The 12,660-nt window shown below is 40.0% G+C and overlaps 1 protein-coding gene across 11 annotated transcripts in view; it reads left to right on the top strand.

Moving 5' to 3' along the window:
• Window positions 1–12,660, top strand: part of LOC120920819 (ryanodine receptor 3) — a 692,572-nt gene that overhangs the window by 507,025 nt on the left and 172,887 nt on the right. For 6 of the 11 annotated variants that reach the window (XM_040333158.1, XM_040333157.1, XM_040333155.1 and 3 more), the window contains 3 exons: window positions 221–349; window positions 640–752; window positions 3,405–3,501. In XM_040333158.1, the coding sequence (XP_040189092.1) occupies window positions 221–349; window positions 640–752; window positions 3,405–3,501 (339 nt within the window). Of the gene's footprint in view, window positions 1–220; window positions 350–639; window positions 753–2,804; window positions 2,905–3,404; window positions 3,502–12,660 lie in introns of all 11 variants that reach the window. The other 5 variants (XM_040333156.1, XM_040333154.1, XM_040333152.1 and 2 more) reach the window with 1 other exon arrangement.

The following is a 12,660-nucleotide window of genomic DNA, read 5'->3' as shown; positions in this document are numbered from 1 at the left end:
GCTCTCTTTACCAGCTCTTATTTGAAATGCCTTTTTGACACACACCTGGGCCCAATTAATTTGCTGTTCCATGCTGGCGCAGTACAAATTATCCTTGATTTCCTTCATTTAAAACTAATTGAAGTTAGCAAATTTGTATTTAAGACAAGCTTCTGTACTACTTAGTTTCCACTTGTCCTCCACGCCTTGAACACTGACCTTGTCTTTCTCTTGCTGCCAGTCTGAAGACCCTGCAGTGAAATGGCAGCTGAATCTGTACAAGGATATTCTAAAAAGCGAGGAGACGGATCCCGAGAAGGCTATTGAGCGTGTTCAGAAAATATCTGCGGCTGTCTTCCATCTTGAACAGGTAGAAATTCTTAACCTCCTAGGGCAATCTGTTGGACAAACTATGCCACCTGTATGCCACCTGTATGCCACCTGCATTGCTTACAATTTTGAAAACATGCAAAAAGTAATTTAAAATGCAGTGCACACCTATTACTGAATTATGTATTAATTTCCTGTGCCAATCACTGTCTTTTTGTAGGGAATGCTTAATATAAATTCGTCATTCACTGAATTGTCTACAGGGAAGCACCATTTTATTATGCCCAATTTTAATGACTTTGAATTTTTATCTTTACGCGTTGACCACAGGTGGAGCAGCCATTGAGATCTAAGAAAGCTGTCTGGCACAAGCTCCTGTCGAAGCAGAGGAAGCGAGCTGTTGTGGCCTGTTTTCGCATGGCTCCTTTGTACAATCTGCCAAGGTTAGGCTCAAGAGATGTGTCCTATTTTTTATTTGTCATTACTGTTGAGCCTAAAGCTACTATTGGCTCTGGATGTCCTTTTTGTGAGTGATCTTTGCTGCAGAATAACCCAACATGCAGCTCTGTGCTTTACTCCTATGCTGTATTGCGTTGACATTGCAATTTGCATTGTTGTGAACTTGCTCTTTGCCTAAAGCTATCATTTCCCTCATGTTTACATCATGAGCGATTTGTAAACATGCTGGATGACTGTTAAGTTGGGTGGTAAAATATTACATTTCTTGCTTATTTAACATAATTATATCAATCTGTCAGGTAATAGTTTTTATGGCACCGTCAAAACTACTAATAGAAAGATTCCCAAAGATACCCTACAAGGTCTTTCACTCTTGTGTTGTAAAAAAACAGTTTTACACAGCTTGGCCACTCTCTTATGTTAAAGAGTGGTTGCAATTAAATCACACTATTAGCAACACTGTGATAATATTTAGGCAAGCATTTAGCCTATATGCAGGTCTATATGTTTTTAATGTATACACTGACAATTTCCTAGCTAAGTGCTAATGACAGGCAAAGAAGAGAATACACTCAGTATGTGGCAATGACTAAAGTTTTCCAACAGAGCTTGACATGCATCGGTTGGATATATGCATGAAAGGTATACATGAATCCATGCATAAGATATGCATGCGTCATGTATGCCAAGTTTTGAATTCATGCATAAATTGAGTTGCACGTGCATATAGAAGGGAGAGTTTAGTATGTCGCAAATAAAGCTATATGAGGGTTTAAAGCATGGTGTTATTATCAGTTGTTTGCCTGTACTCTCGCAGACTGTGCATATAATGTAATACTGATTTATAATATTTTATGTTTATACTTTATTCACTGTAAGGTGTACCCAGGACAACCATATATAACTTGCATTGACACATTTTATGTGTCAATGCAGTATATTACTATATATTATGACAATTTTTATGCATTATAACTGAAATGCACAATGCACACATGACTAAATATAATTAACACTACAGGAAACATATTGGTAATCTATAAGAGCTTTTTATCAGCTAGAGTCAGCGCAATTACTGGTGTGCTTTTTTATAAACTTTGTACTGTTGATAAAAAAAAATTGTCATTTGGCAGCATATAGTATTGTACGCTACAAGTTTTTCTCCTATCCTAGCTATCATGCGAAAACAGTTTTTTCCTTAGTAAATACGTTTATTAAATCTGTTACTATTACTGTTACAAAAGATTGACGTCCTTTTCTCTCTATAGAAAACAAAGAAGGACCTTTTATGGAAATACACCTTAGTGTGTGTTCTGAATAAAAATTTTAGTACAGTACTGTGAATTATTTAACGCAGGTATAAACTGCAGAGAAAAACAGCTCAGCCTTGATATTATGGCAACCGTTGTCAAAGGGTTTAGGATCTATTGCTATATTGGCAGTGTTACCTACTGATTATATATAATATCTGCACTATGGCTTCACTGTGAATTGCAGCATTTTTACAAGGATTTTCCTCACTGAAGCCAATGTAGTTAGGTTATTTAGTTCAGGAAAATACATGTCAGATGAACACGATTGGCTAATATTTCTAATAAATGCTCCCAGGCAAAGATGAACTTCAAATAAATGTTAAAGTACACAAAATAAGAACATGCAGACTCCAGAGAAGGCACAGCAGTACAGTGGCACAGTCCTTGTGAATTGGCATAGGATACACCCTCTGCCAATGGTGTTCTTGGTAGAGTCACAGTCTGGCCCACAATTCGATAGATCAGTGCTACATGATATGCATGTGCAATGCTGTTTACGCATTAATTGCACCCAAATGTAATTACCTTCTGTTTGTTTCTTTGCATCAGAATATTCTTATCCTCTATAACTATAGGATAAGAATGCAGTTTGTTCAAATCATGTTCAATGCCAATTTTCCTTCTTGTTTTTGTTTTACGTCTTTTTTAGAAAGTCATTTAATATTTGTGAACTTTTCCTTGTGTTGCTGGCGCTTGAATAAAAACCTATATGCTTTTCTTCAGACACAAAATTAACAATTTCTTCCTGAGCTCCTACCAACGTATATGGCTGGAAAAAGTACATGAGAACTCAGACTATGACAGTCTAATACTCGTGTTAACGGTAATGTAACTTGTGGCTACGCCTGTCCTTTGTGCACACAAGTACTCCACCCCAGCCATGATGTGATGTTTTCATTGGCTTGTGCAATTTTTCCAAGAGATTCTGATTGGTCAGATTTCAAATATAGACATGTTCGAAATACCTGCTCCATTAGCTAAAAACAGAGTTTCCAAAGGTTTCTGCCAGTGCGATTTCTACATACACCTGCAACATACTTTTACTATTGTTGCAGGTGTTTATGTACCGTTTAAATTTTTTCATAAATACAATACATGTGGCTCTGAACTACAAGTAAGAATGAGACATGGAGCACTTGGATACATACATCCCACTGAAAGAATCTAAATCACTAGTAGGGCTTGTTTTAATCTGAAAGATGTGCTGACCAATCAGGAGCTTCTAAATTGTACAAGATACCAAACCCTACTAATCATGAGTCACCTGAACATTTTTTTATGTTCTTTTGTACCCCTCTTGATCCCACTTTCACCCCCTGCCAGGCACCGTTGTATTAACCTCTTCCTCCATGGTTATCAGAGATTTTGGATAGAAACAGAGGAAAATTCCTTTGAGGAGACACTAATTCAGGATTTGGCTGTAAGTACAGGATTAGCTGAAGTGTGGCTCAAAGCACAAATAAATAATTAGTACATATGTATTGCTTCTAATGAGTGACTTTCCTAAATTGAAGTGTGCTTCTTTCACAGCTTTTAAACACAACCCAACATGCACCTAATCAAACATTGTTCACTTGTCTTCTGGTTAGGTTCCTCTACAATGATTAATAGGTCTAATTAGTATAGTTAAGCTTGGCTCCTCAGGTGCAGAATCTCCAAATCAACACTATGTAACATTTTTACTGAGGTTCCTCAGTAATAGTTATTCATTTCATTTGCTCTGAACTGCTGAATTACTAATTATATTACTTATGAATAATGATTTTCATTACTTATTTTGGTTTTCAGAACCATTGGTAGAACTTTGCCATTTATCTTCAATTAAATGTTTAAACTGGTAACATTTTGAATGTTTCGATGGCTCTAGCAGTGTCATTTAAAGAGATGTACTGTTAGGCCCCGTACACACGGCCGAGGAACTCGACGTGCCAAACACATCGAGTTCCTCGGCCAGTTCAGCACTGAAGCCGCCGAGGAGCTCGGCGGGACGAGAGCTCCCATAGAGCAACAAGGAAATAGAGAACATGTTCTCTATTTCCTCGTCGAGCTCCTCGTCGGCTTCCTCGGCCGAAAGTGTACACACGACCAGTTTCCTCGGCAGAATTCAGCCAGAAACTCGGTCGGAAGCTGAATTCTGCCGAGGAAACTGGTCGTGTGTACGGGGCCTTACTTGATCAGCTTGATCAGCTTAAATATTTCCATATACACATATTGTATGGTATTATCATTTTATGACAAGTTTATTCACTTTCCAACAATTATGTATCTCTAAGAATAGTTAGTCTTCTGAATATTTGCAAATGGCTTCTATAATAAGGGCAATGAACAGAGACATTATCTTTGTTCATATACCAACACATGAAATGTCTACTTTGCAGGGCAAGTTTCTGGGGTCACGCAATTCCCCTCCTCAGGGTCTTTGCCCTTATTGTTGTAACCAGTAGAACTAAAAAGACTTTGGACTCTGAAGGATTTTTAATTTGGTGCTCTTGTTGTACTATTACACTTGGATTTCTCAATATGGGTGAATGTCCTTTCCTGTGGAATCCCCATCTTTGTGGTGGTTTGTTGAGTACAGACCAATGGCTTTGTCCACATTTTGATAACCTGTAAAAATGTGGATCTCTCTACCACTACCTTTTGAACTGTTAGGTAATTAGACACTGGCAAAGCTTTCCCCCGTGGCTGTACCCCTATAACCCTACCCCACTCTGCAAGACCTAATTTTTTCTATTGTCCTTAGGAGATGGACATCTTCTGCCTTGCAGGGAAATCATTCTTTTATTAACTAGTTTATTATTTTACTGTGGATTATTCAATGAACTGTTTGATCAACTCCTCACTGTATTCCAATACAACAGAAGCAGTGCTCCAGATAAGCACAACTGCAGTAGAACCTTGGAAGCTGTACCAGGACCATATAATGTGGAAACAGCCCGTATTACAGGCATACCCCGGTTTTAAGTACACAATTGGGTTTATTTACTAAAGCTGGAAAGTGCAAAATCAGGCTCACTTCTGCATAGAAACCAATGAGCTTCTATCCCCAGCTTGTTCAATTAAGACTGGTAATAAAACCTGGAAGCTCATTGGTTTTTATGCAGAAGTGAGCCTGATTTTTTGCTTTTCAGCTTTAGTAAATAAACCCAATTGTGTACTTAAAACCGGGGTATGCCTGTATTTCTTTGGGCAATGAATCCTGCTTAGGAACTCACCTTGGCACTTGGTGAACTGTGTGTAGTTAGCCACAGGGTGCTAGATAGGGTCCAGTAACATGGTTACAGGTTTTCCCCGTATTGGACCAATACTGTAGCCTCATTTATTTCAGATTTCCTGAATAGTATGTGTTTGGGAGTTGTGTTTGAAAGTTATTTACTTATGAATTGTTAAACATTTTAAACTTGGCAGTAAAGAATTCATCATTCAGAGCATAGTCTTACGTGGGTGCAACACACCACAGGCCACAATATTATGACTGCCTCCATGATTATCCCACAGGGGAATGCACTTACTGATGGCAATGGCAGAAACCAGGTGCAAGGGAACCATGCAAAAATTCAGGCAAACATTTGCTTTGCCAGTGGCCTGCAAAACACTCAAACCACTCAGAGTGACAATGCTTCCCTTGTACAAGAGCAGAACCCTATTTTAACTCAAGTCTATGCATCAAGTTCTAGCTCTATCTCAGGCACACAACACGTGGCCTATTTAACCAAGGCAGATCTTTCTATGCCTATGTCAGACAACTAACAGCTGTCCAGAGCTCAAAAAGGCCAAGTTCTTTCACTACCACCTCTGTCTCTGCTGGAATTGAAAAATTAAATGCCTCCTCTAGAGGACGCAGACATTGGAGGGAATAAAGAGGACCCAGAGGTGACATTAGGGGAGGCTGTGGAGGATTTTCTTACCCCCGACCTTTCATATATCTGACGTTATTGTTGCAATACTCTTGCCAATGTCAATATGCTCATTTTTGCTGTGTGCAAAAGCCTCAACATTATCATACTACATGCTCCTTCACCTTGCCATGCACCCTTGAGTGCTAAGAGAGGGGGGTTCCCCCTGAAACACATCCCTGCATGGCATCTTGACTCAAACATGACATCATCAAATCCAAGATGCTTTTTGACATATTCCCATTTGCCCACATTATCAATGCTTTCTGTTTTTCACATGAGGAGAAAAACAGAATGTACGTGAACACCTTTTTGACACTTCAGGAGAACTCAGGGCATTTAGGTAACAGGATACAAATAAGACATTCTACTAAAGGTCATCTCCACTGCAGCTATCTACAAAAAAACAAATACATATTCAGATACTTCAGACTTGGGTTAGCAACATTTAAAAATGCTCTCCAAACCTTCCTTGACCGGGAATATCTAGGTCTGATTCTGGACACAGCCCAGGCAAAAAAATTCCTTCCAAAAAACAAAATCACCTCTCTAAGATCTCTTACTCTGATCTTAAGATCAGAGAGATATCCCTTTTCGAGAGTTTGTAACATCTTTTTGGCCTGGAACAAGCACACAAGCACACTTGTTCAACCTCCTTATGCTCCAGCCAATCAAAGAACATGCTATCTTGGTGGATTTCCAATCCAGCCTTGACAATGTGGAAGTAATTTCTATGACACTCATGGAGGGTCATAACAACAAATGCCACCCTGATAGGCTGAGAAGGAGTGTTCCAGTCCCTCACAGTTCAGGGAACGTGGTCACCCAAGAAAGCTCCCCACTCACATACTGGAGTTTAGAGCAATACAACTAGCATTGAATCACAGGACCTTCCTTCTTCAAAGTCACCTGATCGGGATACAGTCAGACAATGCCATGGCCAATGCCAACCACCAGGGGGGTACCAAGAGTCAGATAGCCTTTACAGAAGTAAGTCTGATCATGTAATGGACAACAAAACACTGCCCAGTCCTTTCTGTTGTTCAAGTCACCGGAGTGCACAATTGAAAGGTAGATTGCCTCAGCCATCATTGACTGGACCAAGGGGAATGGGCTGTTTATACTGACATCTTCAATCTGCTATATCAGAAATTAGGAACTCCAGATGTGGACATTTGAGCCTCCAGGTTCAGCAACAAGCTACCTCTGTTTGTAGCCGGGACCAAGGATCCTCTAGCGCTGACATCAGATGCTCTAATAATTTCCTGGACTCCAGTTTATATGTCTTTCATGAAGTGTGAATTCTACATTTCTGACTTTAATTCAGTATGAAAATAGACCAAGAGAAGAGTTCAGTGTAAAAATAGACCAAGAGAAGAATCTGGTGATTCTCATTGCAAGAAACTGGCCCAGAAGAACCTGGTACACAGACATGCTCAAACTTCTAGGAGATGATACCTAGCCTCTCCCAAATAAGCCAAATCTTCATCCTTGTTGCCCTATGTTCCATCTTGCCTCTCACTCACTGGCCTAAAAGTGGTTCTAAAGGCAGAAAGTTATTTATCTGAATGCATTCTATGCATTAATATAAAAAATACTTCTGTGTTCAGCAACTTTCCTCAGCCCCCTAATACTTACCTTAGCACCATCTAAATCCAGCGATGTTGCATGAGAGCCCTGGCTGTCCAGTAATCTCCCTCCTCATTGGTTGAGACAGCAGCAGGCGCCATTGGTTCCTACTGCTGTGAATAAAGGTTAGTGAGCCAATGAGGAGATTGAGGTGATGGGGCCCAGCCATGGCTCTGTGTCTGAATGGACACAAAGAGCAACGGCTCGGCTCGGGTGCCCCTATAGCAAGCTGCTTGCTGTGGGAGCACCCGGCAGGAGGGGGGGGAGCAGGGAGTGCCAGCAAGGGAGAGGAGGATCCGGGCTGCTCTGTGAAAAACCACTGCACAGAGCAGGTAAGTATTTGTAAACAAAAGAATCAAGACTTAACTATCACATTAATGGCATGGCTGTTGAAATCCAGGTCTTGAGGGACAGGGGTATCTTTTACTCGGTCATTCTCACATCACTCAAAAACAGAAAAGTCTCTTCTAGGAAATGTTACTATCAAACCTGGAAATCCTTGGTTGCCTTGTGCAAGAGCACAGGCTTTTCAAATCATCTATTGCAATGTGGGTAAGACAACTCATCTCAAAAACGTATACTTTAAAGGATAGAACACCTGCAGCACTCTTAGGCCTTGTACAGACGACCAGACATGTCCGATGAAAACGGTCCACGGACCGTTTTCATCGGACATGTCTGCTGGGAGGTTTTGGTCTGATGTGTGTACACACCATCAGACCAAAACCCCAGCGGACAGAGAACACGGTGACGTATACGACACCGACGTTCTCTTACACGGAAGTACAATGCTTCCACGCATGCGTCGAATCAATTCGACGCATGCGCGGGATTTCGGGCCGCTGGTTATACGTCATAACCAGCGGACATGTCCGATGAGTCATACTAACCATCGGACATGTTCGACGGACAGCTTTCCAGCGACAAGTTTCTTAGCATGCTAAGAAACTTTTGTCCGCTGGAAACCTGTCCGCTCGGCCAGGAATCCTGTCCGCTAGGCCGTACACACGGTCGGACATGTCCGCGGAAACTGGTCCGCGGACCAGTTTCAGCGGACATGTTCGGTCGTGTGTACGAGGCCTTACATGCTCACTTCACCAGATCTGTAGGGGTTTCCTGGGCATCCTAACATCTAAACTCTGTTGCCCAGCTTTGCAAGGCCCTCCACCTGGTCTTTGGTTCATACCTTTTCCAAGTTCTACAAGGTGGAAGTCCAAGTTTCTGTCCAAGGTGGAAGTCCAAGCCACAGGGTTTATGCCTTAGCACTCTGAATTGGGTCTTGTTATTGTTGAGCCTGTTTGCTTAGTTAATTGTTACCCACCCTTCTTACTAATTGCTTGGGGACATCCCAGGGTCTGTGAATATTCAACCTATCTTGTACTGTACAATGAAGATGAGAGAAATGTTGGCTTACCTCTAAATTTCACATCTTAGAGTATAGTACGGGACACATTACACCCTGCCTTCTGTTCCTGTGTTACTTTGCATTGATTGATAAAAAACGAAGGTCTCATGGATTGGGGTAGGGTTATAGGGGTACACCTATGTTCAGCTAATCTTTCCCAGGTGTCCAGTCACCTTAGGGTACCAGCCATTACCAAGGGACTAAGAATATGAAGCCTATTTCCTATACCATACTATAGATTGAATTTACATGTACATCAAAACTTGTATTTAGTCTGTTCCTTAAAGGAGTTGTAAAGGAAGAAAATGTTTGCCTAAAATTAATGGGCCAGATCCTCGTAGCACGGCGCATTGTTGCAGCCGGCGTAGCGTATCTCTGATACACTACGCCGCCGTAACTTACAGCGTATTTTCCTTATGCTCAAAGAAGTTGCGCCATAAGTTACGGCGGCGTAGTGTCATTTTGGCGGCGTAAGGGCGCGCAATTCAAATCGATGTGATGGGGCGTGTTTTATGTAAATACGTTGTGACCCGACGTAAATTAAATTTTTTTTAACGGCGCATGCGCCATCCGTGGGGGTATCCCAGTGCGCATGCTCAAAATTAAACCGGAACAAGCCAATGCTTACGACGGTGACGTCATTCTACGCAAATCCCTATTCGCGGACGACTTACGCAAACGACGTAAAAAATTCAAAATTCGACGCGGGAACAACGGCCATACTTAACATTGAGTACGCCTCATATAGCAGGGGTAACTATACGCCGGAAAAAGCCGAATGCAAACGTCGTAAAAAAATGCGCCGGCCGGACGTACGTTCGTGGATTGCCGTATCTAGCTAATTTGCATACTCGACGCGGAATTCGACGGAAACGCCACCTAGCGGTCAGCGGAAAAATGCACCTAAGATCCGGCGGCGTACTAAGACGTACGCCTGTCGGATCGAGCCCAGATTCCGTCGTATCTTGTTTTGTGGATACAAAACAGAGATACGACGCGGGAACTTTGAAATTACGCGGCGTATCAATAGATACGCCGGCGTAAGTCTTCTGTGGATCTGGCACAATGTCTGCAAGGTAGACAGACAGAATAGTGTAATGATTCTGTTAAAAAAACAAGTAAATACCTATTAAATTCCTTCATATATATCACCTCCGGCGTTCTAGTTTCTGTTCTCTCATTCACTTCCTGTTTTGCGTTGCTCGTTCATGTAAGAACTACATTTCCCAGTATGAATTGTGGCAAGCCCAGTAATTCACACCTCCTTGAAGTCTCTAACACGTAGAGAGCGTCCTGCCGCACAGTTGTAGTTCCCAGGAGGGGGCGAGCACGTTACTGACCACCGCAGTAAAGCCTCCCATCACGGTGGTGAGTAACAATCAGACAAGCAGGAAGTGAACAGAACAGAGAAGAAATAGAGCAATTTCTGAGCAAAAACGAACAATGAGGAAGTGAAAAAAGGAATGTCTGCAAGTAAAGGATGCTTATTATGAAAAAAAAAATGTTTTCCTTTGCAACCGCTTTAAGTAGTAGATGGTTGTAATTTATTCAACATTTCATTTACTTAACTGTAATATTCTCTATATATATCAGTTAGTCAGGGTTCAAACCATTCAGTTAAAGTCTTTCCACAGTTTTAATACACACCGTTAACCTTCATAGTTGGTTACATGAACATTGGAAGTGTTGCATGGGTTTCACCTTTAGATTTCTTTGATTTCTTGGTTCACATATTTTCTGAAGAAAAAAAAAACATTGCCATAGATTTGTAGCTTAATTGTGTCATGCAACTTCAGGCTATTATATAATGTTTATTACCAAATGATCAAGATAAGATACAACTCTGCTTTGCTGTCTGCATTTGATTCTATTAGATTGTAAGCTCGTCTGAGCAGGGCCCTCTTAATCCTCTTGTATTTTATTGTATTATAACTGTATTGTCTCCCTTTTAATATTGTAAAGTGCTGCGTAAAGTGTTGGCACTATATAAATCCTGTATACTAATAATAATAATAATAATTCTCTTGCAGTTAAAAAGTAGGTTATGATTATGCATAAACTCTTCTATTCACAGTTGCTGTGAAATGAACTGTATCAGCAGTCCACCTGATTCATTGGTTTTAGACCTTTGTGGTGCTTACTCCCATGCTTAGTGACACTTTAACCTTCACAGTACAAAATTCTTCCTCTCAAAAGCTATTCCAACACAAGCTCTATAATCTTCTGATAACTCAAGCATTACATTAAATTAATGTTATTACACTGACAAAGTATTTTTGTACCTGCTTAGAAACTGTTAATATAATTATTATGAAACTAATCTCCAATAAATACGGTCAAAGACCTTCTGTCTATATCCTCAAGGAATTGTTACTAGCTTATAGGCTTATGTATTCTATATGTGTATTAAATTCATAGATATGGATTCAATCGTTTTTAGGTGCAATTTATTTATTATAGGGTCTATTCGTCATAAATTTGATGGGCAATCTGTTTTTCAATCAAGATGCACATTGCCACATACACTTTTTATCACCTTTTACCTATTTTTAAAGGAGATTTATTCAAGATTTAATTAAATCAAACAACATTCGCCCATGAATTCCTAAATCTGTTCTACAATGAGAGAGGGGCTCTACTGTACCTTCCATCATATTTATCACCTAATGAATGTGTATACCTAATGAAATTTACCCAACATTTTCAATTTTTTGCCTTGCACAGTATTCAAACCATTCACTGGTTTAGAGTGGGTAATTGTGTATTTTAAGCTGCTTCTTGTTTTAAAGCTGTGGATTGTATGTCTTTGGAGAGTTCTGTATACCTTGATAATACAGATTTTTAATACAGGTTTGGGACTTGTATGTGTGTGTGTTCTTTTTTTATTATTTATTAAAAATAAATAAAAATACAATTTAAAGGAAGAGCCTCCCCTCTCTAGTTTAACAATCTCTATCCATGTCTATTCCTAGACAGAAATTACCAGAAGTTGAATTAAATAATAAATAACTCCTGTTATTTATCAAGGTTTGCCTGGAAATATGAAAAGAGCCTTCACTTTTCAATAGATATTCAATTGTAATTCACATTGGCAACATTAGTTTTAACAAGATTCTTTCATCAGCTGGCTGCATAATAAATACAGCAAACGCTGGAAGGAACTGATGGACAGATCCCACTGAATTTTTGAGGGTATGTTTAGTGTGAATATTCACTGGGAATATTGTTTTGTGAATACTTGATAAATAGAACACAGTAGCTAAACAGAAACTTTAATTTGGTTAAGTTTAATCTGCCTTCTGACAAGAGACTTTAACTGCTTTAGTCCCGGAGGATTTGGCTGCCCAATGACCGGGGCATTTTTTGCGATTCGGCACTGCGTCACGTTAACTGATAATTGCGCGGTCGTGCGACGTTGCACCTAAACAAAATTGACGTCCTTTTTTTCCCACAAATAGAGCTTTCTTTTGGTGGTATTTGATCACCTCTGCGGTCGGTTTTAAATTGTTGCGCTATAAACAAAAAAAGAGCGACAATTAAAAAAAAAAAATACCAATATTTTTAACTTTTTGCTATAATAAATACCCCCAAAATATATATAAAAAAAAATTCTCAGTTTAGGCTGATATGTATTCTACATATTTTTGGT

This window comes from Rana temporaria, chromosome 13 (genome assembly GCF_905171775.1).
Source record: "Rana temporaria chromosome 13, aRanTem1.1, whole genome shotgun sequence".
In the NCBI taxonomy this organism is placed as follows: domain Eukaryota; kingdom Metazoa; phylum Chordata; class Amphibia; order Anura; family Ranidae; genus Rana; species Rana temporaria.
The sequence above is the reverse complement of the archived record's forward strand: the minus strand, read 5'-3'. Positions and strand labels throughout refer to the sequence as shown.